This window comes from Hippoglossus stenolepis, chromosome 13, assembly GCF_022539355.2.
Source record: "Hippoglossus stenolepis isolate QCI-W04-F060 chromosome 13, HSTE1.2, whole genome shotgun sequence".
NCBI lineage: Eukaryota > Metazoa > Chordata > Actinopteri > Pleuronectiformes > Pleuronectidae > Hippoglossus > Hippoglossus stenolepis.
In genome coordinates, this window is record NC_061495.1 from 9,388,527 (window position 1) to 9,413,078 (window position 24,552).

Below are 24,552 nucleotides of genomic sequence, written 5' to 3' on the forward strand. Positions count from 1 at the left end.
ATATGAAAATCAATGATTACAAAAACTATAATGTCACTCTGTAAAATGCATATGCCTCCACCAAGGCCCAACAGTCCCCCTATGAAACCACATTTAAATTCACGAGATCCAGATTTTTATTTGGATCTGCCCCAAATTGCAAAACACATAAATATCAGTCCCCTTCACATGCCAGATAAAATTTTTCATCAAGAAACATGAATTATTTTCTGAGGAATCAAGGAAAATATTGAAAATGTCCTATCTTGAAAGATAAAGAAAGCGATAAACAGGACCTTAAACAAACAAACAGACAAAAACATAATGTGTGTACTTATTTATTATATTTATTATTAACCGATGTCTATTTGTAACTATGTTGTGCTGCTGTAACATATGTAAATATTTCAAACTTCAGTTGAAATACAGATAATTCCTAGAACTCATCAAAGATATTGACAATGTTTCCTTGTACTCATAATTCACACCTCTGTCTGTGTGTGTCTGTGTGTGTGCGGCAGGTTTCGCGTGGTGGTGCCCTACCCCCCGCAGAGCGAGGCGGAGATCGAGCTGCGGGAAGGAGACGTGGTGTTCGTCCATAAGAAGCGGGAGGACGGCTGGTACAAAGGCACGCTGCAGAGGACGGGGCAGACCGGCCTGTTTCCCAGCAGCTTCGTCGAGAGCTTCTGAACTGGAAAGAGTGGACAAAAGAACACACACACACTCTTCCTGTTTCTGAGTCACACAGCACACACACAAACATGCTTCCAGGTCACACAGATGCAGACACACACACACAAGGGTTGGGCCGATATTGGTTTTGGATTAAATGTGGATACTGACCTTAAAAAACTGAATTAAAGTCTGGATTAGAATTGATTTTGGGGTTTTAAAAAGAATAATTAGTCACTAAAAATTGACCTTCAAATGAAAACATATTTAATACTGTCACAAAGCAACATTAATATTATTGACAGTAATAATAATAATAATAACAATATCTTTATTTATATAGAACTTCTCAAAACAAAGTTACAAAGTGCTTCACAAATAAAACACACAAATAAAAAAGAATATAAACATTCAATGTGTGACAGAAATTTATGACCAGTCCAGCTTTGATTCAAAGGAAGCTACTGACTCAGCCGGCCTACTAGTCTACAGAAACCCATATCGGTCCAACCTGCTTTCAAACACACACACACACACACACACACACACACACACACACACAGAGGAAAGTTAGCTCCAGCTTCGACCAGCCCAGCCACACAGGAAGCTGGGCGGCCTTTCCAGTCGTTGGCCCGGCGACAGCGTTCTGGTCCTCGTCCACCTCGTTGCGCGGGCTCGTGATGTTGACTACTGAAGGCACACAGACTCAAAGAGCACAGAAAGACTAAAGCCCACCTCCCAGCTCTCCCCCCCCTCCCCGGCATCATCCACCAGCAAACACTAGCACAAAAAAGGCATTAGCTCTGCTTTTCCGCTGAGACCTCAGAACTTGAATTTCGGGTGCTGTCTTTGTTTTCGAAACGTTCGGAAAACGTTACCGCCAGTTGACGAGGGAAGCGTGTGAGCCCAAACGCCGGGATCATTGTCGGCACGTATCTGTGTCTAGTTTGTGACAACAAGCACATGTGTTTCCTTTCGATATATGTTAAATGCATGTAGCATTATGTTTTTTTGTATATGTTGAAATAGATGTTTGTGTTGTCCCAAACTAGCCATGCTGTGATGATCGGTCACACGATTTTTCATTTTAAATTCAATGGGTGCAAAAAGTAAAATATGACTTAAGTGATTCATTTTTTTCTATTTCTATTTATCTTATATAAAATTTCTACGACCATTTTTAAGTTGCATTTCTCCTTCGTAGACCTCTGACCTGAGTAAACTGGTTTTCGCTGAATGTACGAAGAAACAGAACGGGACGTCCAAAACTGAAAATGGATTTGTATTTATAGAGTTGTGTTTTTGACTTGAAAATGGAATTAGAGACAAGGAAATGCACTTGATTATATCTGATACAACTTGCCAATACATCGACATACACAGTATTTTACACACTTATTTGACAAAAGGGATTTCCATTGCTACTTTTCACATATTTTAAGAGGAAGCACATTTGTCTTTACGCTGGCACAAATCCCGTTGGTAGGAAGAAAAATAATCACTGAACAGCAACAGGAATTCCTTTTCCTCAGCCTTTTCTGGAGATACTGTTGAAAGTTTGTTTTGCAGCAATATCGAAGTACAAAATGCGTTTTGATGCCCGTGGAAGAATGTACAGTCGAGGCGGAAACACCCCGTGAGTCCGAGGGCAGGGACGCAAATTCTTCATCACACGACTGCCAAACTTTGACGACTTTTCCTCCTCATCTGCTCGACCTCTAACGAGTATTTTTGTACGGCTTCAGTCAGCGTAGTGTCAGTCTGCTTTGTGAATTTCTACGTTCCTGAGTGTGTGGATCCGGGCTCGTCTAGTTTACATCCAGCCACAACCATCTACCTTTATTTTTCTGGAGATAGAAGCACAGCGAAACTCAAAAGCTTGACTCACTCAGTGTGCGTGCGTGTGTGTGTGTGTGTGTCAATAACAGAACAGTTTTAGGGCAGCAGTGGCTTTCCTCACCTGTTTCTCAAAGCACAAACTGCCACTTGCCCTGTGCACACAGGTGAGGCTCACTCATTGGCCGAGCACACGTTTGTCTCATTGTAATCGAATCATAACCAGGAGTCAATGAATGAGCACATGTGAGTCACCTCGGATAGAGACGATTGTTGTGTCCCAAATCACCCACTCCTCCCCGGACCCCTGCTCACTTTACTGAGAGGGACTTAGAGGACTGTGTAGTGAGCTCAGCAGCAGAATAAAATAAAAACATTTTCGGACGCTGCCCGGCAAATTTGATCTGTTGCTGGATTATGACGTACAATGACATCGGACTGCGAAAATCCCATAATAAATGTTAACACTTCGCAGGAGCGCAATGCATGATGGTATATATTGCTCAGTAAGTGACCATTGGTTGTCCTGTACTTTTCACGATGCACTGTGGGAAACGATGTGTGCACGATATAGGGTTTAAGAAATCGGACCAAACTTTGGGACAGCACTACAAAGTAGCAGATGATCAGTGAGTGATTTCGGACACAGCCAATAATTTGCGGATGATTAATCGGAAGCACAAGTGCAGCAGAAAACTTGAACAAAAAGAGCACAGGAAATCTGTATTGAGTTACTTTTACCATGATTAGATTTGTTAGGAGAAGAAAATTCAATACAATCCTTTGAACAGTGGAGGGACGTGAACAAAAACATGGAGGCGAGACAAATCTCACAGAGTGAAAAGCGTCGGCGAAACCTGTCAGTCAAACCCTAGTGCCTACAAATGCCAAAACACACAAACACACACACAAATACAAACTGTATCTAACACAGCAGCCAGTCTTTCTCTCAATCTTCTTCGTCGATACCATGAGCCTGCTGGTTGTTGTTTTCGTTTTTTTTGCTCGACTCAACGATTGAAAACCAGCAGGTCCCAGAGCAGCTCTGCACAAACAACCCGAGCGAGACTTTCTCTGTGTGTTTGTACGGCCGCTGAACAGAGGACTCTAATTTCTACTGAGTCAAACTTAAGCACAAGTCCTCATTCGTGTCGGAGGTGAACGGGTCTCGACTGTCTTTTCTTTTTTTTTTCTTTGTCACGAGGTTGATGCTGTGAGGAGGAGGAGGAGGAGGAGCGTTTACAAGAGTCAAAACATCAGGAATACAACCACTGCACAGTGGTCACTTTACATAAGGTTTCACTCATGTTTTTCTTCTTTGTGTTTTTTGTTTACGTGACGTGAGCTTGTCTTTTGGCCTCAGCTTCCTGGTTGTAAATACCACTCGAGTGCTCATGGTGACGGCTTGAAACATGTGAACAAGCCAATAACAGCGGCGGTAATTTCCCCGCTGGACGTGGACACAACACACCATTGCACATCCACATCTTTTTTTCATGGGACATTTTGAAAATTGCTGTCCTCTTCCTTCCAGGAAGCCAGAGCACTCGCCCAGCCATCTTGAATTAGATGTCAGCCATATTTGTTCCTATGGATACGTGTGTGTGCGTGCGTGTGCGCGTGAGGGAAGGGAGCCTCTGTATGTAGCTCTTTACAGAAAAAAAGGAAACTTTACGACAAAGTGTGGCGTGGACGCTCACGCCTCATCGGGTCTCTAGTGTCGGTTTGTTTGAGAACAGCGGTGCAGCAAAGGAGAAAATTAAGAGAAAAAAAAGAAAGTATATATAATTCTATATTGTGCAGAATATTTATAGGCCTTTTGTGCCATTGAAGTCATGCTCTGCGCTGACCGTGCCCAGCGCGCTACCATGTGATCATTACACATCGTCTTGTACTGATGACCCGTGGTTGATTTGATTGTTTTTTTCATGTCAAGTGCATTTTTCGCAATAAATGCCTTTGTTTTAAAACGGAATTTCTGTGTCTCTTTTCTTTGCATCTGCTGCAGCTTTGTTATAGAGATTTAACAGAATGATTTGTTTTATCTAATGCATAACAAACACTGTATAGCTCATTAGGATTTTACACTTGTCCCCCAGATGATTCAGCCTGAGCATCATATTGTATTCTGTTCTAATTCCAATTATTCACACTCAATGTGTTCTCATTATGCGCTACACTCCAGGTGAGGTTATCTGACAACGTGTGTTATTATCTGTATGATCCCGACACTTCCTGCTGTCTGTTCATTATTCCCTCCCATCTTTTGTTCTCCATCCTCCTCCCCCCTTTTCTCTCCCTCCGTCTCTCCAGCCAACCACCGGCATGGCCGAAGTGTGTAATTGGTAATTTCAGCGTGTCGCCGCCGCTCCCCCTCCCATGACAACCTCATCTCTCCGCCAGCCGGGCCTGTCTCCCAACCATCACCCCCCATTTGCATTTAGAGTGAGTGGCAAAAGGTGACAAGGGTGTGTGTGTGTGTGCGTGTGCGTGTGACAGCGTGCCAGTGCAGGAGTGTGACAGTTATCTGGGATGTAAGCACACTCTGAAAAATCTTGACTCAGACATACTGACTAACTAGTATATTAAAGCTGAGCAGGAGGCAGACAGCAAATTTAGATTTTCTTCTGATTTCTGCAGTGTCGGGGAAAAAAACTGGGAGAAATCTATTTGCATCCAATATCTGAACCACCCAGAGGGTAACTTAAGGTGTCTTTACGCACACATACACACACATATACACACTTTCTCCAGAGCTTGTCTTGCTGTAATGGTTCCCCTGTGGTTCTTTTTCCCACCCAACAACAAGGTGCTGCAGGCTCCTGCGGGGAATCGATCAGCATTCCTCTGCTTTACGCCAGACCCGTCTGTCTACCTGTCTGTGTGCCAGAGTCACATCAAGGGCAACCGAGCCAGAGGGTAAGACACTGCAGGGAACAAGACCTCTGCCAGGCGGTACAGAGCAGTCCCTGAGTGTGTGTGTGTGTGCGTGTGCACGCGCTGGGAAGATGCTGTGCTGTCTAAAATCTGTGGTAATCCTTTATTCTCTTACCTTCTGAACAACTGGAAGAGACGTGGATGTCTCTAAATGTTAACTTTAAAATTAAGCATAAGGTCTAAAAGGTCTAAAAACTTTTAGTGCAGCAGTAGAAACCAAAAGTAACATTTTTGAGAATATGTACACACCTAACACATTCCTCTTTGATAAAGCTTATACTGTAGTTACTGCTGGGACAGGTGAGCCCTGAACCATCCCTTACTTATTCTGCCATAGGCCCAAACTGCTGGGAAAAGTCCCATCATGCACTGAGCACTTCTCTCTCTCCATCTCTCCACCCATTTATTTTACTACATGACATCAACTTTGTGTTTTTTCTCTCCCATAGTTTGTGTTCTCTCTCTCTCTCTCTCCCTCATTCTGCAAATATCTGCTGCAGGATCTAAATCTGCATTAGTAAACAATTCTTTGTTCCTGGCCTCTCTACTCTCTCGCTGTGTGTTTGCTTGTTGTGGGAACTGTTGGGTATCTCTATGATATTGTGAGGTCTCGGCCTTACTATGAAAAGTGGCATAAGATAAAGTATGCTGTGATTTGGAGCTATAAAAATATAATATTCAATGTAATATAAAATATGTCAAGAAAATATCTCAGGGGGTCTGCTGCTGATGACACCTTGAATGAAAATGCCTTGTGATTAACACAGCCCTCTGATATGACTTCCATTTCCAGTACAAACACATTTCTGGTTGCACTCTGTTGACCTATAGGGGTTAAGGCATCGTCTGTTAACACTAATGTCCCTGGTTCACCTTTGCTGTGTGTCATTTCCTGTCTCTCTTTGTCCCCTTATTTCCTGTCACTACTACTGTTGACTGTCCCCAAAACACTAAACCTTATTTTAAATTTCTGGGACTCCACTGGGAGAACTGGGAGGCAAAGACAAGGGTGAAATCTACAGCCAGTTAAATGTTTTGGAAAATATGTTTTCCCTGCAATGATTCATTTAAAAAGGTCTTGACTTCCTGCTGGTTCATGATATCAACCACAGGTCAATGGTCGTTAACTGGAAGAGCAAAGAAACAGACAGGGCAGGCAGAGTGTATCATGACAAAAATACAAAGATTTATTTAGCAAGAAGGAAAAAAAAAAAAAGCTCCCAAATAACACTGTTTATTCCTTAAATACAAGTGTGGTATATATATGTGAAACAAACTTTACTCCATCAGGAATCGGTGTGTTCCCCTGGATGTCGAAGTGGATATGTGTAATTCTAAGTCATTTCACACAGGTAAGGCACTAACACATCTCAAGCACTAGTGTGGATATAAAGTGGCAGTGTTTGTGAGTAAGTGTTGGTTCAGAAATCACACCCGTACTGGAAACCAGCACCGGTGTCCTGGCTCCCTCTTTTCGGTAAAAAAGGCTGCGAGGTGTGAAACCCTATCTAATCGTGACTCCACAGAGACGTGAATATAAAAAAACAAGCTTAAAATAAAGTCGCAAATGCTTCCTCCCGCTCTTCCTAAACTCCCTCAGGAAACACTGGCTTGATATGTCTTCTTTTTCCAACAAGTCAGCTCTTTTTAGACAGACTGGTTTGCAAACTTCCAACTGTTTGTGTCAGCGGAAACAGTAAAGAGAGCAAGTAAAACGAGATATATATATAAAAATATAAATATGTTGTAACTTGTACTTCCTCGTATAAAGACCTGTGACTGGATGGGAGAAGTTCAACACTCAGAATATAAATCTTTCCCTTTGGAACAGCCACAGGAGAATCAGTGACTCCTGCAGCTTTTTGTGATGCTGGTGTGCACATATTAAAAGGCTAATAGAGCATCAAGGAGGCGTAAAACAATATACAGAAGAAGGGAAGGTAATTATAATGCCCTGTGACCATGCTTATGACAACTGTTCAGGAATGAATGCACTAAATAAAGCTTTAGAAAACATCACGGATACAACTTCAGCCCCTTTCAGACACTGAACGTGCAACGTTGCAGGATTCAGCTACCAATCTGTTTTATCGCACAGTATATCTACAATATGTCTGCATATGCTCATGTTGTATTTATTGTCAGTGCAGTGGCAGCAATGGGATTACATGGAAATACAAGATGCTTTTTTCTAGTTTTGCCTGTTGAATAATATTCAGTGTGAACATACACACTGTTGTTTTCCTGTTTATTTTTTCTTCCGTACGTTTTCCAGTCACAGGGAAAGTGGATAACAGGTAATAACTTTGATATACCTGTTTGTCATTTGTGATTGGGCTATGATGTATTATCACCCTCTGGCTTCATGGTGATTCTCAAGACATGGGTTAATTACACTGATTGGCTTACTTGTCAAAAAAATGTAGCTTAATACATTTGCAATTATGCACTTGATTACCATTCCAATGGTGGATAATGGTAAGAGTGTAATTGTAATTGTTGATGGTGGATGGTATTGATTGGAGTCTTACTAAAGCTATTAAATAATTACTATCCAATCTTCCCCTTCTGGTTGACAGAGACAACTTTAGATTGCCACCTGATGGTGGATAGAGGAGGAGGAGGAAATCTGAATTTAAACAAATGGTCTGAATGGAGGTAAATATATTCACAATATACTTTGAGTGACACAACTACGACTAACCCCCCCCGTGAGGCAGTCGACAGTTTCAGCTTCAGCTCTTCTCCTCCTGCTCACACTGCTTCTGTGCACATGTGAAGCATCTGCACTTGGATTTCTCCTCTGCTCTCTTTTTTGTGTGCAACAAGTCCCAAAGCAATGAAATGCCAGTTGTAGTCATGACGAAAGAAATGGTCCTGACTGAAAAACATACGGAGGAAGAAAAATAACCACACATTACATTACCTGCTGAAAAGTTGCTGAATTGACATCAGTAAACTCTCATTCACAGTATTTGGCAAATTCCGATAGATTTTATTTTCACTGAGCATTAAAAATAAAAGGATTTTTATCCTCTCCTGTTTTAGCTTTTACATTAATCCTGAAACTGGTTGTTATAGAAAAACTGCCACTACAACTTACTTTTTGAAAAAGGAAACTTAACAGTATTCAGACTTTGAGACTAACATGTAAAATTTAAATTTACCGGATGAGGTGAATGTCTGAAAAGGGCTCTTGAATAAATTAGACGCATGTTACACTATGTTACAAACGGTTGTATTACGAAAGTCACAAGACTAGTTTGGTGCATAACAAAACACAATGAGTCTTTAGATCAAACAGATAGAAACAGATCAATAGTAAGTGATGAGGTCCCTCAGACTGTATTATTTGTACCTATTTATCTCTTGTGAACTGTGTAGATCATCTAGTGAGGAGGCTGCGTGAGGATCAATCCACTGAGGTGTCACTCAGTCTGGGCAAAAAAAAGGAGGTATATGGGAAATAAATGTTTTATATAAAAATGGATAAATATAAAATATTCCACAAAGAGGAATAACACGCACAAAGAGGATTACAAATACCGTTGAGGAAAGTGTACATTGGATTCTTGGCTACAGTCAATATACTTTGGCACAAAATCAAACTCACACACTGCTGGTTTGTGTGGGGTTTCCCTGGTTAGTGTTAGAGACTGGCCTCAAAGGGCTGGAAAGGATGTGGGCAGAACGCCACTGGTTATACTGGTCGTAGTGGAGTGTACTTGAGAGTCTTCACATGAAGCCAGAACTAAAGGAGAGAAGAGGGGCAGATGTAGGCAGATCAGTAAGCTGAGGATCCATTATAACATAAAAACATAAATCATATATTATTAGTTTCTTCTATGTAGAGCCACAATGAAATGAGCAATAAACACCTTTAATGTTCTTTACATCTTCAGCCTATAGGAGCTTTTCCCATTAAATATATTTTTATGCTTTCTTTCTTACACCTAACCAAAAAGTTAAATAATCAAACGTAAGCAGTTTCCCACAAGAGGCATCAAACACCCTGACTCTAAAATGTCCACGCACGTCTGTGCACTTCATCATCAAAACCAACAGATGTCTAAGAGTAAGGATCTTTAATAAATCCATGATTACAAGCATCAGTCTCTTACTTCTTGCGGTCCTTGTCCTTCTTGCCGTTGACAGTGAGACTCTGGGCCTGCAGGAGGTGAGCGGCAGCTCGTCTCTTACTGAAGGAGCTCTGGTCGTCCTCGAGGTGTCTCTTCTTCTCCTCCAAGGCGGCTTTCTCATCTGCGTGGAGGCGCTTCAGCTGCTCAAAGCGGCTCTGAAGCTAAAACACACAAACAGCGACAGGGAACAAGGTTAGGTTACGGATATGCCTGTGTTTTGATAGAATAAAGAACACAAACATTTCATTACAATTTCAGAATAAGTTGCCGCCCTCTGTAAAGTACTTTGAATGACCTTGTATTTGATAGGTGCAGTCTGAATAAAAAAGAGCAATGTCTGACTGTCGACAGCTCATCCAATCTACATCAAACTTGGTGTGTGTGTGTGTATGTGTGTACATACATCTCTCTCAGCCTCCTTCAGCTCGCCCTCCTTCTCCTTCACCCGCTGCACAAACATCTGCCTCATTTCATCCTCTCTCCTCTGCAGCTCCACCAGGAACTCCTGTCGCTTGGCCTCGTAAGTCTGTTGCAAACTACACACAAAAACCAAGTTCTGTTATACATATTTCACACAGGTCCATTGTGAGTCATGTCAGTTGTACATTTTGCTTTGTGTACTGTAGAAAGAGGAGATTGTGTGTTCACAGCGCACCTGACAGGTTTGCACTCTGGGTCTGTGTCTTTGAAGCCCATTTCCTCCAGTTTGCAGCGTCTGTAGAGCTCGTAGTGTCTAGTGTGTGTCTGTTCTCTGAGGTCCTCCATGTTTACACAGATCAGCATCTCCCTCAGCTTCACAAAGTCGCAGTGATTCTCGTTCTCCACTGAAACACACATGAACGGACATTAGACAAGTTTTTCTTTTTCAAGTGTAAAAAAAATAAATAGAAGTTTCATAGTGTCAATTAACAGCAAGATCTTAGGCTCACAACACAGAAATCCATCTTACCTTGTACTACACCCCAGGGATACTGACGAGCCTTCACCATCTTATTGCCAACGCTGACTTCCTCTGTGCTGCCGACAACAGCAAATGGCAAATGACCCTACAACAACAGACGGTATTAAAGCAGGATGGAAAAAAATAACTAACAAGTTTAATTGCTTCAGGTACAACATGTAAATTTATTGTCCTTCACGCCAACTCGCTCAGCAATTCTGTATCACAAGAGTACAAACAGCCTCGAACACAGTGTGGATGTGTCAGACTGTGCACTAGAGAATCCACACCACCAACAAAACACTTCTCTAAAGACAAGTTTGTGACCTGAACTGTATTTGAGATTATTGAGGTCAAATAATAGAATTTAAGTTATTTCCTGTGCGTGTCTGTGCGTGCATCCTCTTACATTCATAGTAGTGTTGACTTTGGCCACAGTCTCATCATCCAGAGGGAACTGGTAGATCTGGACGCCGTTGCTCACCAGCTCACTCATGATCTTGATCTTGAACTTATGCAGCTCGCTCTTACTGATGGTGTCAGCTTTGGCGATCACAGGGATGATGTTCACCTACAGCAGGAAGGGACACATGTTCATAAACACATTTTCCTTCCTCGACTACTAATATTTATTACAAATATACTGGCTTCAGAAAAAAAAAATTTGGACTATCAATGTAAAAAGAAAACATCTGAATATACAAGTGAGGATAAAGTGCAAAAAGATAGTCTTTTTGCACTCTTCTACAGGTTGGGAGGTTTAAATGAGTCACAGCTATAAATAGTTTAATAGAAGCAAAGGGTTAGACAAACAAACCACTCTCACTGTTTAACAACTTGGTTCTTATAAATACAATAGAGTTTGTATTTATTCTCACTGTTATTTGGATGTAGTTTTGTATGATTTAACTCAGTTACTAAGTTATAGCCTTATCCCTTTTGACATTAACGGTTTCAAACTTATCTCACTGACCACAGTACCATGAAAATGTATGTAGACAAAGTAAAACATTTATAGTATTAATAGTAGTAAAATACAACTATTTCAACATGTAAAATTCCTCCTTTTAATCTGTTTTTAGATAAGTCTTATATAAACCAAGTTTACTGATGCTATTTCCGGCCCAGCAGCCCACTGTTCTGTCCCAGTCATCCCACATTCCTGCCTGTCAGTCATCTTGTCGTACCAGAGCGAGAGGCCTGGAATGAGCTACTGTCACTAGACAAGTTCCTGGGCCAGACCACACACACCAGTACACACAAACAGAACGCACTGCTGATCCTAGCGGAGAAAACAAAACAATGCCAGGAGATCTAGTCCAGCAGCTGTCTGAGAAACAGCCCGTCTCTCTCTCTGTCAGCGCTGCACATTCAAGACACGGCTCTTACTATGTTCGATCCATAGTGACACAAAGGGACAACTCGAGTGTGTGTGAGCAACTGTGATTACAGCATTCCACTGCTTTTTCTGCTCCATTCACACGCAAATCCGGGGCTACTGACACTCCGGAGCGGTGGAATCACACAAACACACAAAGACACACAAAGTCACAACACACTGGGAGCATGGGAAAGTTTCTGACCACTTTAGGAGAGATAGACAGGAGGGGTTCAGGCAGTTGGATAGTGAGCCACTTCGAACGGAGACAAAAAACAACGACGAAAGAGTCGAGCACAGCCCTTTATACACAATTGGTAAATGGACTGCGTTTATAAAGCACTTTTCTCGTCTTCATGGTTCAACACATTCATGCAGCACTTCTATTTATTGTTTCTATCACACGTCATTCACACAGTCGGATTATTTGAGGTTCAGTGTCTTGCACATTGACACTTTGGCATCCAGACTCTATCTCAATTATCAACTTCAATCATTTCCCAATTTGGGATCAATAAAGTACATCTATCTATCTATCCATCTATCCATCCATCCACCCATCTATCTATCCATCTTCTCATCCATCCATCCATCCCCTGAGCTGTCTGTCACATACATCAGTATGATTCGTTATTCAAGTTCATTCACATAATTCAAAACTGAAGTGATCCCAGAATGAAACAAAACAGTAGTGCCCATAGCATGTAGATCACTTCCCTCTGGTAGGTGGTACAGGAGCAACAAATAGACTCAAGAACAGTTTCTTTCCCTGGGCCATCAGAACTATAAACTCTACCAATTCAGAAATATGATATATTGATATTTAACTGCAAAATCCATTCTATGCAATAACAAATTGCTGACCACCCTTCAAAATAAAGTATTTATTGGTCTCTTATTTATTGGTTATGTCATTTGTTGGATTTTAAACTTTCTTTTATAAATGTCCACTGTTTATATAAGTAGCACCTCTAATTTGTTTGTACAGCTTTCTCTTGTACAATGACATTAAAGACATTTGATTCCATTATTCTTTTAAGTCAACACATACAAATCCTTTAAGTACATGGTTGCTTTGTCTTATCTTAGTTCTTATTACTGAGAAGATGATTAACCTGCTTTAAATTATTGGATTTAGGGATTAATCTATAAGGAGTGTTAGGGCCCAGGGAGTTGGCTCTGTCTTTGTTGTCTTCTGTAGTTGGCTGAGCTTTTCCCTTTTGTTTTTGGAAGTCGGAGGGTGGAGCTGAGACCTTCGCAGCTATGCAGCACACCTGGGTAGTCTGGGCTCAGGAATCTATGAATCAGAGCTGCTAGATCGAGTCACTGCCAACTGACTTCACGCTTCACACCTATGCATTCACACATTTAATACTAGTCACACAGATTTCCACAGCTGACCTGCTCACAGAAAAACCTGCAATTAAAGCATTTTTTCAATAATTACAAACTATGTGTGATCACACTTTTGAGCCAGCCAATGAAAAATAGTGTCACGTAACAGGATTAATATGCAGAATTTTTGCAGTCTTCATGGGTGCTCCAGTAAAATTAGTCATTTGCCAATCTGCTTGACATTTCTCAGAGAATTCCAAAAATGTCCTGTTCCTCCTCATCTGGGACACACAGTACATTCTAAAATGCTGCTTTAGACGTCCAACAAAATAAATAAAAGTCCATCTAATGTAATATACATTAAATAAGCTCACACACAAAGTGATTCTTCTCCTACCTTGCTGTCTAATTTCTTCATTGTGACCAGGTCCAGAGATTTGAGGGAATGACCTGAGGGGGAGATGAAGTAAAGGCAGGCATGGACTCGCGAGTCATGGTAGTTGTGCAGAGAGCGCTTGATCTTTAGCTCCTCCTGCAGATAGCTCTCAAACTGTCTGTCGATGTAGTCCACCACCGGCTGATAGCTTCAAGAAAGACACATAAAGCTGATCAGTGACGTGAACACAGGATGTCTTGTCAAAATAATGATTCTCAAATCACATTCATCATCACACAAACTCACTTGAACAAACTTCTTTAGTGCTACACACTCTTACCTCTCTTGCTTGTTCATCTGGTCTCCGAAGCCAACGGAGTTGACCACAGTGAGGCGCAGTCTGACATTACTCTCCTGCAGGTCGTAGGTCTGAGCCCTCAGCTTCACCTGAGGCTCAAAGTGGGACGACTCAAAGTTCTCAAAGTTGGTATTGAATAGAGTATCCATTAGAGTGGACTTTCCAATACCGGTCTCACCTAGAGACAGAAGAAAAAGTGATTACTGCCAAGTCATAAGACAAATTGACCAGACTGATACAAAGCTATCAACCATTGCACTTGTGGTCAGAGTGTGTTCCAACTAAGGTGCGAAATGAAAGGTCCTTTAAGTTCAGACTGACCTAAGGAACGGCATGTGTCAATGTAGTGCAAAGAGAACGCAGAGTTTATTTTAGTTGTTGCATCTTTACAGTGTCATAGTTGTGTGTGTGTGTGTTACAGTGTGTATAAAGTATATGTACCGATGCAGAGAATATTGAAGCAGAAGCCCTGGCAGATGGACTTGTTGACAAGCTGATCTGGAAGGCTGTCAAAACCCACATGGCCGTCCAGGGACAGGGGTCGGACTCCTTTATCCTGAGGAAGACATCACACAAACACACGGATCACTTTCAAGAAGCTGCAGCTATTTTTTTAAATTTAAATAGGGAAAAGGAAGTGGGATTATTTCAGCAAATAATAATAAAATGGTAACTCTTATTTGTTCTCTTACCTCATGTGAGTAATGTTACATGAGCTAACTGTAGGAGTGACTGACACACTAGATTCATAGGGATAAGGTTTTATAGTCACCTATTCATACATTTCTTGTGAGTAATTACAATTAATTCATTTAATAATTTTCAAGTATCACATTTACAAGTCGCTCTTGATAACTAGAACTAAAGATCAAAACATGTGCTGGATAAGTTCCCTGTTTCTACTTCGTGTTCATCCCCTGGTCAGATTCCCTTGTTGGGATGTGTGAGGACCAAACTTCATTCATAATAGTGCGGATTTAGTGACGTTTTGTGGAGCTACGGTGATTTGCGTCAGTCATTAGAAACAACATTGAGCAGTAATCTTCGTTGGGTGGTTCGGTGTCGGTAACAGTAGCATAACGTTTTCTGAAACGTTTGGGGTGGCTACTGTTGAGTTAGCTAGCTAGTGCTAATCAGTTCAGCAACATACGAGTGTATTTTGATGGAAGGTGTTGTGCTGAATCCCTTTATAAATAAATTACAGTTGAAAAAAACCCCTCATGTTACTCTTGAGTATCCGTCGACGTGGAGGACGCGCGTGTTACTCAGTGTTGTATCATTAGAAAACACCGCCAGGGTTTTAACTTGAAAACAACTTCCCCGGGCAGAAAACTCCTCACCGGGCTAACTGAGGCTAGCGCAGCGTTAGCGCTGGACACTCCCTGCGCAACTGTCAAAGAACCGAGTCGTTCGGTCAAACCACAAAGGAGGGAGGAATACAAACCGGCTGCCGGGCAACATCCGAGGAAGCCATGGTTTGATACGGGACGAGTCCAAGGAGAGTCTCGGGGAAACAAATCTAAATAAAGACCAAAGTCTTCTTCTCGAGTGGGATCAGGACGAGGCGCCGCGCAGCGTCCACAGGCGACAACTGGACAGACTGCACCAACCAGAACAATGCGGGAATGAGGGGAGATATTTGGTTTTTAAAATGCGCTTTAAAATGGACGTTCTGTAAACTGGGGAAATTAGACAAGCGTATTCAAATATCTGCTAATTTATCGGGCAGGATATACTATTATTATTATAAATTGAATTCAAGCAATATCGATTTATTCTGGTAGTTCAACTTGCCCCCTCCCCTCCTCTGTATAATGGTACGGCTCAACTTGATTTTCCCAGTTGCTTTCATCGTACGTGGAGAACTGCCGGAAAAATGTAAATCCATTAAAAGAAATTTTGAAAATCCAAATTTTTCCGTGACTACTTAGGTTTGAAAGACAATAATCAAAAGCTCCCTCTGGTTTATTACACAGTATGTGCAAACAGTAAGAATTCAACTTAATCATAAAAATAACTTAATATGAATCAAGGACAAATAAATACTGGAAACTTTAACATCAGTGAAAAGATGAAATGTAACTTAAGTGTAAACAATACATTTGGATCATGGTTGTACTTTTTTTTATCAGTAAATTTCCTTTTTTTTCAATGTGAAATTTAGCAAAGTATTCATTTTTGTATGTTGTTTTGGACTAACAGGGAAAAAAAATATTTCCCGGTCGAAGTGCAAAGTTAGAAAAACCTTATCAAAGATAAATCGACAAATATCTTGCCACAGTTTACAGGTACATGACTCTTTTTTATTAAAACATACACAAAATGCATGCATAGAGCATATGTGTACAGACAAAGACAATATTAATGTTGTCAAACATATGAAAGGGGGATATTTAGACAATATGAGAAAGCAAACACACACAAATAAGTTAGATAAGATAGATAAATTATTGTATAAACGGTCAGAAGTCGGAGTTCACGAGGAGAACATGGACGCAGCACAGTTTTCCCCCTTGGTGGGTGTGAGCTTCAGCGAAGTGCGCCCCCTATCTGCCGGAGCCTGACACTGGTGCTCCCGCATGGAGGAGAGGAGGAGGCCGGAGAGAGGAGGATGCTGTCGTCACTGACCTCAGTGAAATGACAGCAGAATGAACATGGAGTCATTTTAAATAAACAGCTTTCGCAACCTCCATCCGGCTCGATGATGGCGGCGCGGTGCACGGAGCGAGCCGTGCAGGAGTTCCTGAGGGAGAGAGGAGGGAGGGTCCAACAGATGGAGCTGATCGATCATTTCCTATCACGGTCCGTGGCGGCGGTGGGGGAAGATGACCAGCCGGGGGAAGGGGTGGACCGCGAGGGGCTGCGACGCGTCGTGGACAGCGTGGGCTTCGTGAAGGTGGAGGACGGCGTGAAATTCGTGTGTTTGCACGCGGAGGCGGCGATGCGTGAGGACGGACCCGAGCGGGCGGAGTGCAACGGTAACATCCCGCAGACCGCGGAGCACCGTGGGAACGGCAACCCTGACAACACGCACCACACAGGTGAGGGAGAGGAGACGCTGCCTTTGTGTCAGTGTGGTTCTACCCCATCCTGTTTATATTTACACCTCATGCTCTTATTGGACGTCACTACATCAGCTGCTGCAGGTCCTAAATACGATTTAACCAAGGTTATATTCATATGAATGTGTTTAGTATTTGTTTACCTTTGTTAATGTTGTACTATGCAGTTGATTGATTGACACTATCAAGTTTGATACCAGGGTTTGGCCTTGGTTCTGAATTGGTTTTGGCCAAAGTGCTGCTAAACTGCCATTGTTCATTTAATTGGATTGAATTGAATTGTGACCTCTTCAATGTCAAACATTAAAAGCTACAACAATTCAGGATAATACTAATATAGGACTGGGCTAAATGGACTAATTGTTTTCAAGATAAACGTCAAATGATTTAAGAGTGACAGACATACCAGATTCATACAGTTAATAGATATTAGGAGACAGATATTAACTTAACCTTTTACATTTACCTATTCATACATTTCTTATTTTGGGTGTTTTGTTGCCCAGCCCTATGATAACACAAATAGCACGACTAAACTCATGCATGCCTGTGCCTCAATTCTACATGTAATCAACAAACCCCATCTGAGCTGATTGACAGTGAGACATGTCCACTGCGTTCACAGGAGTACCCAGTCCACCTGCTGCAAACCTGGACAATGACAGACAGTCAAATGGAAACCAGCAACCTGCAGCCTCCTCCCAGATAAAGGTCAACACAGGCCCCCCGACCTCCGCTGGGAGAGGGGAGGTGAAGCTGAGGGACAGGAGGAGGCGGGAGTCGGCCCCGATCATCGGGATGCCAGACCTGGACCAGGCCCACCCCGGGTGGTCCCACAGCCAGCAGGTGAGAGGGTCACGGAGGGTGTCCAAAGGCTCCCAGAGGGCCATGCTGACCAGCTGCCTGTCAGAGGACAGCACCTTGGAGGGGCTGGACCCCGTCGGAGATATCAACACGCCCAAGGGAAGTCGCAGAAACTTCATAGAGCTGATGATGAGTAGTTCTCCACAGGTAGGTGCTTCTCTGGCATGAATACAACTTCCAAGTAGATTGTTGGTTGGTTTGTATGTTTGTTTGGAAGCAATTTGACACACTTGGTTGAAGGATGCATTGTGGATCAGAGAAGAATCCGTTGCAGTTAACACGATTTACAATTTTAGCTTGGGAGCAAGTATTATATATAAATCTACAGACTTCAATCTCTTCAAATGGCTGCTGCTCTGCTTGTGTTGTGCATAACTTTAATCCATGTTCATACTTTGGGCCACACCTAAAGCAGTGATGTCATGGTAAGCGCTTCACTTTTTGGGTGTGCTCCAAAACCTTAATGACACATGAAGAGGAAATACTATCTGAATTATGAGAGTTGCTAATGCAACTGACACAATGTGATACAAGCAGGGTTGTTCTCTGAAAAGGACTTTCAGGATTTCCCTGTGTGAGTAGCAGCATGGAAAAGAGCGCAGCCTCTCACAAGCTCATGGAAAACACAGTTTGGGGTGTGATCATAAAAGGGATATGCATGACACGTAATTAACAATTCTGTAACCAAGAGATTTGACACAGTGTCGCAATCTAGTTTTGTGTAACCAGGGGCGGATCTGAGGGCGGGGCCAGGAGGGCATTGACTTCAAATGAAATCTGATTGGCCCCTAAAGTGCCTCTGTCCTGTCAGAAGTCTTTTATAAATATAATAAACTAGTCACTTCCTAACAATAAAAAACATTTTGTTAAGAATTTAAATTTTTATAGCACACCATGTGCTTTAAAGTGGTGGTTCCTTAAATCTGGGACATTTTTAGCATCTTGAAACTTTAATTATGGTTCTACTGAGATCCTGTGCAGAGCCATTTTAGCAAGGTATTACCATTATTGTGTTATCTGTTGTGACACAAGACAATGAATGTAAATTGTGCTTCACTTTAATCTCCCACTTTCTTCCCTTTGCAGGTCCGGAGGTCCCTGATCAACCGCGGCTCTCGCCTCCGGGACTCAATAAAAGGTGACGGAGATACAATATCAATCCTCTCCTCAGCCACTGACGAAGACTGTGCCTCGGTGACCCTCGACCCACTGGAGCACGAGTGGATGCTGTGCGCCTCAGACGGCCTATGGGAAAGCCTGCAGCCCCTGCTCGCTGTCGAACCCAGCCTCGTGGCCAAGAGAGACTTTGTGACGGGCTTCACCTGCCTCCACTGGGCGGCCAAGCAAGGCAAGGCCGAGCTGATCTCCCAGCTGCTGGCCCACGCCAAGGAGAATGCTACACCTGTGAATGTAAACGTGAGATCGGGTGCTGGATACACGCCGCTGCACCTGGCAGCCATGCACGGACACACACAGGTAGGTGGCTGCGGCAGTGGATTTAGTGGGGTGTCATGTGTTAGGTCTGCTCAGTGAAGCAGCAGATGAGCAGCTACACTCTGTCTGCTTGAGCTGAAATCGTAAGAGGTCGTCTTCAAAACACAGCAAACTAGAATGGCACTCAGTAGAGCGCACACCTCCGCCAACAGTCCCCTTGAATTCAATCAAGCTGAACCAAATTTCACACACTCATGGATATCAGCTCCCTTAATGTGCCTGATTTTTGTTTTCATCAATATCCATGAATTATTCCCTGGGTAAACTGAGAAAAGTTAGAAAAACTCTGATCCAAGATTCATGAAAATCCATTCAGCTGTTTTTGTGTAATCTTGCTTACAAACCAACAAACAAACAAATGGACAAGCGTGAAAACTTGATCTAGAAGCTACACCCAATTTGTTGTGACAGATTCTATTCACTTACTACCTCCACAGAGGTGGTTATGTTGTTAATTATTGTTTGTTTGTTAGTCTGTCTCATACATAAACTACTGAAGTGATTTCCTTAGAACTCTTTTGAGGGTTGGAACATGACGTAAGGAAGAACCCTCACACATACACGAATGTGAAGTGAATATCGTGGGTCAAATTTCACTTAAGTGGATCTCCATGCGAAGCCACAGTGCAATTTCTCTCGCCACAGGAAGCAAATGTTTCACCTCCTCGCTCTCACAGATTGGAAGTAAACGGTAAAGGTGAAGGGTCGCCACTGATGCATTCTCCTATGGGTGACTAGGCCCTGAAGAAACATACGGATCCAGATAGTTGGGCAGACCCAGGATTTTTGTCACTTTCTTTAACATGGTAAGAAAGGGCGTTAACCTTGGTGGAGGTGTGCTCTCTCTGAGCGCTATTCTAGTTTCACTTGCGATCAACTTAATCCAACAAACAGACATGATTTCTGCAGCTGAATTTATTTGTCATGCCCTGCCTCATGCATGCTCTACAACACTCTGGAGATTTTCCTGTTGTTATGGACAAGTCTGCCTCGGAAAAAATCTCCTGTTGTGTTATTCATTTGTGAAAAGCAAACAATTGGTGTCGGACAATAAAATGTCCGACACCAATTTTCTGGAGTTCAGTCTGAAAACAGCCTTTGTGAGAGAGGACAATCAGGCATGTTCCTCATGTAACATGCTTGATTAATAATGTTTTCATGTATATTTCAGCTGCTATAACACAAAGCTCAGCCAAAAGGTGCTTAAATGTCAGGTAACATGACTCCAGTATTTGAATTTCCTCTGCATGTGTGTGATGCCTGACAGGTGGTTCGTGTATTGCTGTCAGACTGGGAGGCCGACCCTGATGCTCGAGACTACAGTGGGAGGCGAGCCATCCAGTACCTCGCCGCGCCGCTGGCCGCCAACCTGCACGAGGAGGGACTGGTCACCTCACCGGGGGCTGAGTCAGACACGAATGGCGGCAGTAGCAGCGGAAGGGGGCGTGGTTGGAGGTTTGCCAGAGTCCTCCAGGGCAACCTGAACCCGCTGCGGCTGCTGAACCCCCCAGCCGAGGCGGCGGAGGAGGCCGGGAAGACTAAAGGGGGCATACAGAGGAAGTCGTCTCTGAGCCGACTGAACGCCCGGCTGCACCGAGGGCGCCACAGGGCTCAGATCATCCACAGCGCCTCCTTCAGGGACGCGGGGGAGGTGGGGCGAGGGGAGGAGCTGCCCAGCACTCCCCTCCGCACCCGACCACTGTCCAACCTGTTTGGATGAAACTGCCACAATTTTTAAACCAGTTTGACACATTTTGATTCACAGGATAAAGTTTACAATCTGGTAGGTCAGACCGGATGTCACCAAAATTTAAAGTACACATCCTAATATAGTGTCAAGCTCTTTTTAAAGTCTTCTTATTATACGTTTTTAAAAGAATAATCTAATATTTTTTCAAAGAAATATATATAACTTATTTTTGTTCCTATTGCAGTTGTTAGATTTATGTTGACCACTAAAAACGTTTTTTTCATCATGACACAAACTAAGTTAAAGCTCTGTGAAACATCGATTTTTGCGTTAGTGGTGTTTTCTATCATCTTTTGGCTCTTATTTAGAGCAGGTAGCAAATATTACACACTTTTTTTTTTTGTCTTATACCTTTCACTGCAACAATGTTCACACACATTCACAAGCACCGGGCAGGATTTGTACTGCATTTTCATTAATGATTTGACTCACAGTGGCGAGGGGATTTGAGAATAGCACTCGGTTTAATTCCACACGGTTTTATCCACAATCCTGTTTTTTGTCTGCAGAGTAAAGTAATATATTTCTAGAGCTCATTTTCTATATTTCAAGCTCCTCTTATTGGATGGTGCTGGATTTTTTTAACAGTATATTCCTGTAATGTGAATGTTTTTTCTTTTATTCAAAGTAGCAGATTTTAATATTCCAACAGTTGTAACCACAGAATTATTGTGTGTCCAGTCATCATGTTTGCACTTGTCACTTTGAAGATAGCAGGCAATAACTGGACAAAATCCCTTCAACTGAAACCATGGCAACTGTTTTTGGTCTTATTTACAGTTATAGTTGATATCTTATATACACAATAGAATTGGGTGATCAAATTCTGCTGTAATCTGCTGTATCTATAAGTACACATGAGACTGAAATATTTCTATACCTTTAACTTCTGTTAATCAAAACTTGGGGACTATTTTCAGGCTGTCATGGCTTTAGTTGGATCCAGTTATTTGTATAAAGGTGCTGATCAGTTACACACTACAGTTGTTTCAATGGGTGGAAGCACAGGGGATGCTAACAATGTTTATATACCTTTTTCTACTGACCATAATGTACCTCAATTACTCAGTCGGGTTTAAACTTATTGTTATGTTATGTGACCCTGATGGTCATTTGCAGTATTTTACAGTGTTTTCAGACATTTACTCTGCGTATTTGACTATTTTCAGTCTAAAAATATTCACAACTACAAGGGCATACTGAAGAGTGCTGACGTCCGCCAGGGCCCAACAGTCCCCTTGAAAAATAATAATTTGAAAATATCTCGCAATGTAAAATAGGTTGGAAAAAAATTCCTGTATCAATCTCCTGATGCTGATCCACACCAACATTGAATGGGGTATTCATTGGACCATGACCCACCCCTCAACAAAACTTCATGGAAATCGGTTGAGGACTTTTTCCGTAATCCTGGTCACAAACAAACAAACACATGCTGACAAAAACATCACCTCCTCGATGGAGGAAATAATGGCCCAGTTTCACTATTTCATGCAGAATTTTAACTTGACCATTCCCCAGGATATAGACACAATATAAATGATAATCTGTTCAGGTTAAAGGTCGACACGACCAGAGACTTAAACACCCAGCGTGACACTGATCAGTTAAACACTAAATATGCAAACACACAACCTGCATTGTATGATATTGAATATAAAGTCTATATTGTCCCTATGTGTGTTAGTCTGACATTGCATTTTCTCATTAACCACGTCTGTGTCCTCTGTGAATATTAAGGAGTCTAGACTTGAATATGCTATATGTGTTTAACCGAGGAGCACATTGACTTTTTTAACAGTTTTTTCCCTGAATATGTGAACTTTTTCTTTCTCAGTGACACATCTTAGATTTCACAAATGTTCCCTTTGTAGTCGATTTTGTAGCTTTGTACTCGGATCACAGTAAATTTTATGTCTGACTCTTTTGATGTTGAAACATGTATTACACAGATGTACTTTGATATTGCATTTTCAGGCGCATGAATATGGGAAATGTAAATTCTGTGCATTGTTTATGTCTGTCTCTAATTAATTGTGTCATCTTGGTGGAATACTGTGAAGTTGTTATGTCCTTTTTTTTCTTCATGTCTCATTCTTAAATATGATAAATGAAATAATCATTTGCTCCAAACCACACTCGCTGCTCTCCTCAGTTAAAACACTGAGTTAGAAGACATGTTGTGGGCAGATATTGATCATTGATCGTTTTAATGTCACAACAATCATGAATGCTGGAGTGTCGTCCAACCAAAATGCCGTAAAGCCCCAAATGAAGCATGCTACTTCATCTGTCCGTCCCTGCTGACACCACAGGGATTGTCCTTGTCTGGTGGTGCTGAATAATTGATGATGTGGTGACCCGCTGTGCCAGCTTTAGTCCAGCATTTACAGCATATCCTCTGCTTCCTGTCCACAGGCTTCCCATGAGACCCTGGGTACAATATGTTCACAGCCAGTCCCCATTCATGCACCTGTCTTGTGTGTGTGTGTGTGTACTTCTACTGTTCCAGGGACTAAACATTGTGAGAGCTGACCTTTGTATCTACAGTAGTTTGGGTCACAATGGGTTAGAATGTAAAACGTGACATTTAATTCAAATTCACATTTTAAAGTGCAGGTATCAGTTTTTCCATAATTAATCTGCATATTGAGCACAAGAAGAAGTGACATTCCTACTAGCCATGTAGCTGAGCCTGTTATCTTGAAAATTAGAACGACACTCATTAGAGCAAACACCTCCACCAAGGCCCAACCCCCCCCCCTAATTTAACCACATTTAAATTCACTAGAGCCAGATTGTCATTTGGATCTGCACCAACTTGCACACACTCATAAATATCAAGCCCATAAACATGCCTGTTCTTTGTCTGAGAATTCAAGGGAAATGTTGAAAAAGGCCCTGTCTCGCAATGTTAAAGAAAGTGATTCGGATCCACAACAAAATTTAGTGGGTTCTTTGTTTAGTCATGCCCCACCCCTCCATACAATTTAACAGAAATTGGTTGAGTGGTTTTTTTGTAATCCTGCTAATACACATACAAACACAGATGACCACATAACCTCCTTGACGGAGGTCATAAGAGGCATTAATGCAAAAAAGCAGTGGATACTACATATGTGTAAGGGGGATATGGAATATTTCCAGTCACTGTACTCAGTACCACCTGAGATTGGATAACTACACTCTGACAATCCTCCTGTGACACTGATGATCTTCCATCTCTGTGACTCGGGGGTTATTCTCTACTTTAAATCAACCATATAAAAGTAGGAATACATATAAACGGTCTTTATCAAAAATGTGTTGCCTGTGTCAATGTAAATCGGGTAGAATATGTTCCTTTGATGGACATTTTATCCTTTAATCTTTAAGGTGAGAAAAAAAGATTTGTCGAGATCACTGAACGGATGTTTTTACCCTCTGCGTGTA

General features: G+C 42.0%; 3 protein-coding genes across 4 annotated transcripts in view; 2 read left to right on the forward strand and 1 right to left on the reverse strand.

The window, feature by feature from the left end:
• Positions 1–4,462, forward strand: part of LOC118119845 (E3 ubiquitin-protein ligase SH3RF3) — a 97,283-nt gene extending 92,821 nt beyond the window's left edge. For both annotated transcript variants that reach the window (XM_035174205.2, XM_035174206.2), the window contains one exon: positions 501–4,462. In XM_035174205.2, coding sequence (XP_035030096.1) covers positions 501–669 — 169 coding nt within the window. In that variant the 3' untranslated portion in view covers positions 670–4,462. The remainder of the gene's footprint in view (positions 1–500) is intronic.
• Positions 4,463–6,586: 2,124 nt separating this feature from the next.
• sept10 (septin 10) lies at positions 6,587–15,558 on the reverse strand. Its single transcript, XM_035174208.2, has 10 exons — positions 15,395–15,558; positions 14,392–14,506; positions 13,933–14,128; positions 13,614–13,800; positions 10,913–11,074; positions 10,513–10,609; positions 10,219–10,387; positions 9,967–10,099; positions 9,546–9,724; positions 6,587–9,175 (listed from the first exon to the last, which is right to left on the reverse strand). Exons 1-10 carry the CDS (start codon positions 15,422–15,424, stop codon positions 9,160–9,162), a joined length of 1,284 nt encoding a protein of 427 aa, XP_035030099.1. The 5' UTR covers positions 15,425–15,558; the 3' UTR covers positions 6,587–9,159.
• A 345-nt stretch (positions 15,559–15,903) lies between these two features.
• Positions 15,904–23,178, forward strand: sowahca (sosondowah ankyrin repeat domain family Ca). Its single transcript, XM_035174207.2, has 4 exons — positions 15,904–16,991; positions 17,638–18,023; positions 18,963–19,352; positions 20,638–23,178. Exons 1-4 carry the CDS (start codon positions 16,652–16,654, stop codon positions 21,088–21,090), a joined length of 1,569 nt encoding a protein of 522 aa, XP_035030098.1. The 5' UTR covers positions 15,904–16,651; the 3' UTR covers positions 21,091–23,178.
• The last annotated feature ends 1,374 nt before the right edge of the window (positions 23,179–24,552 follow it).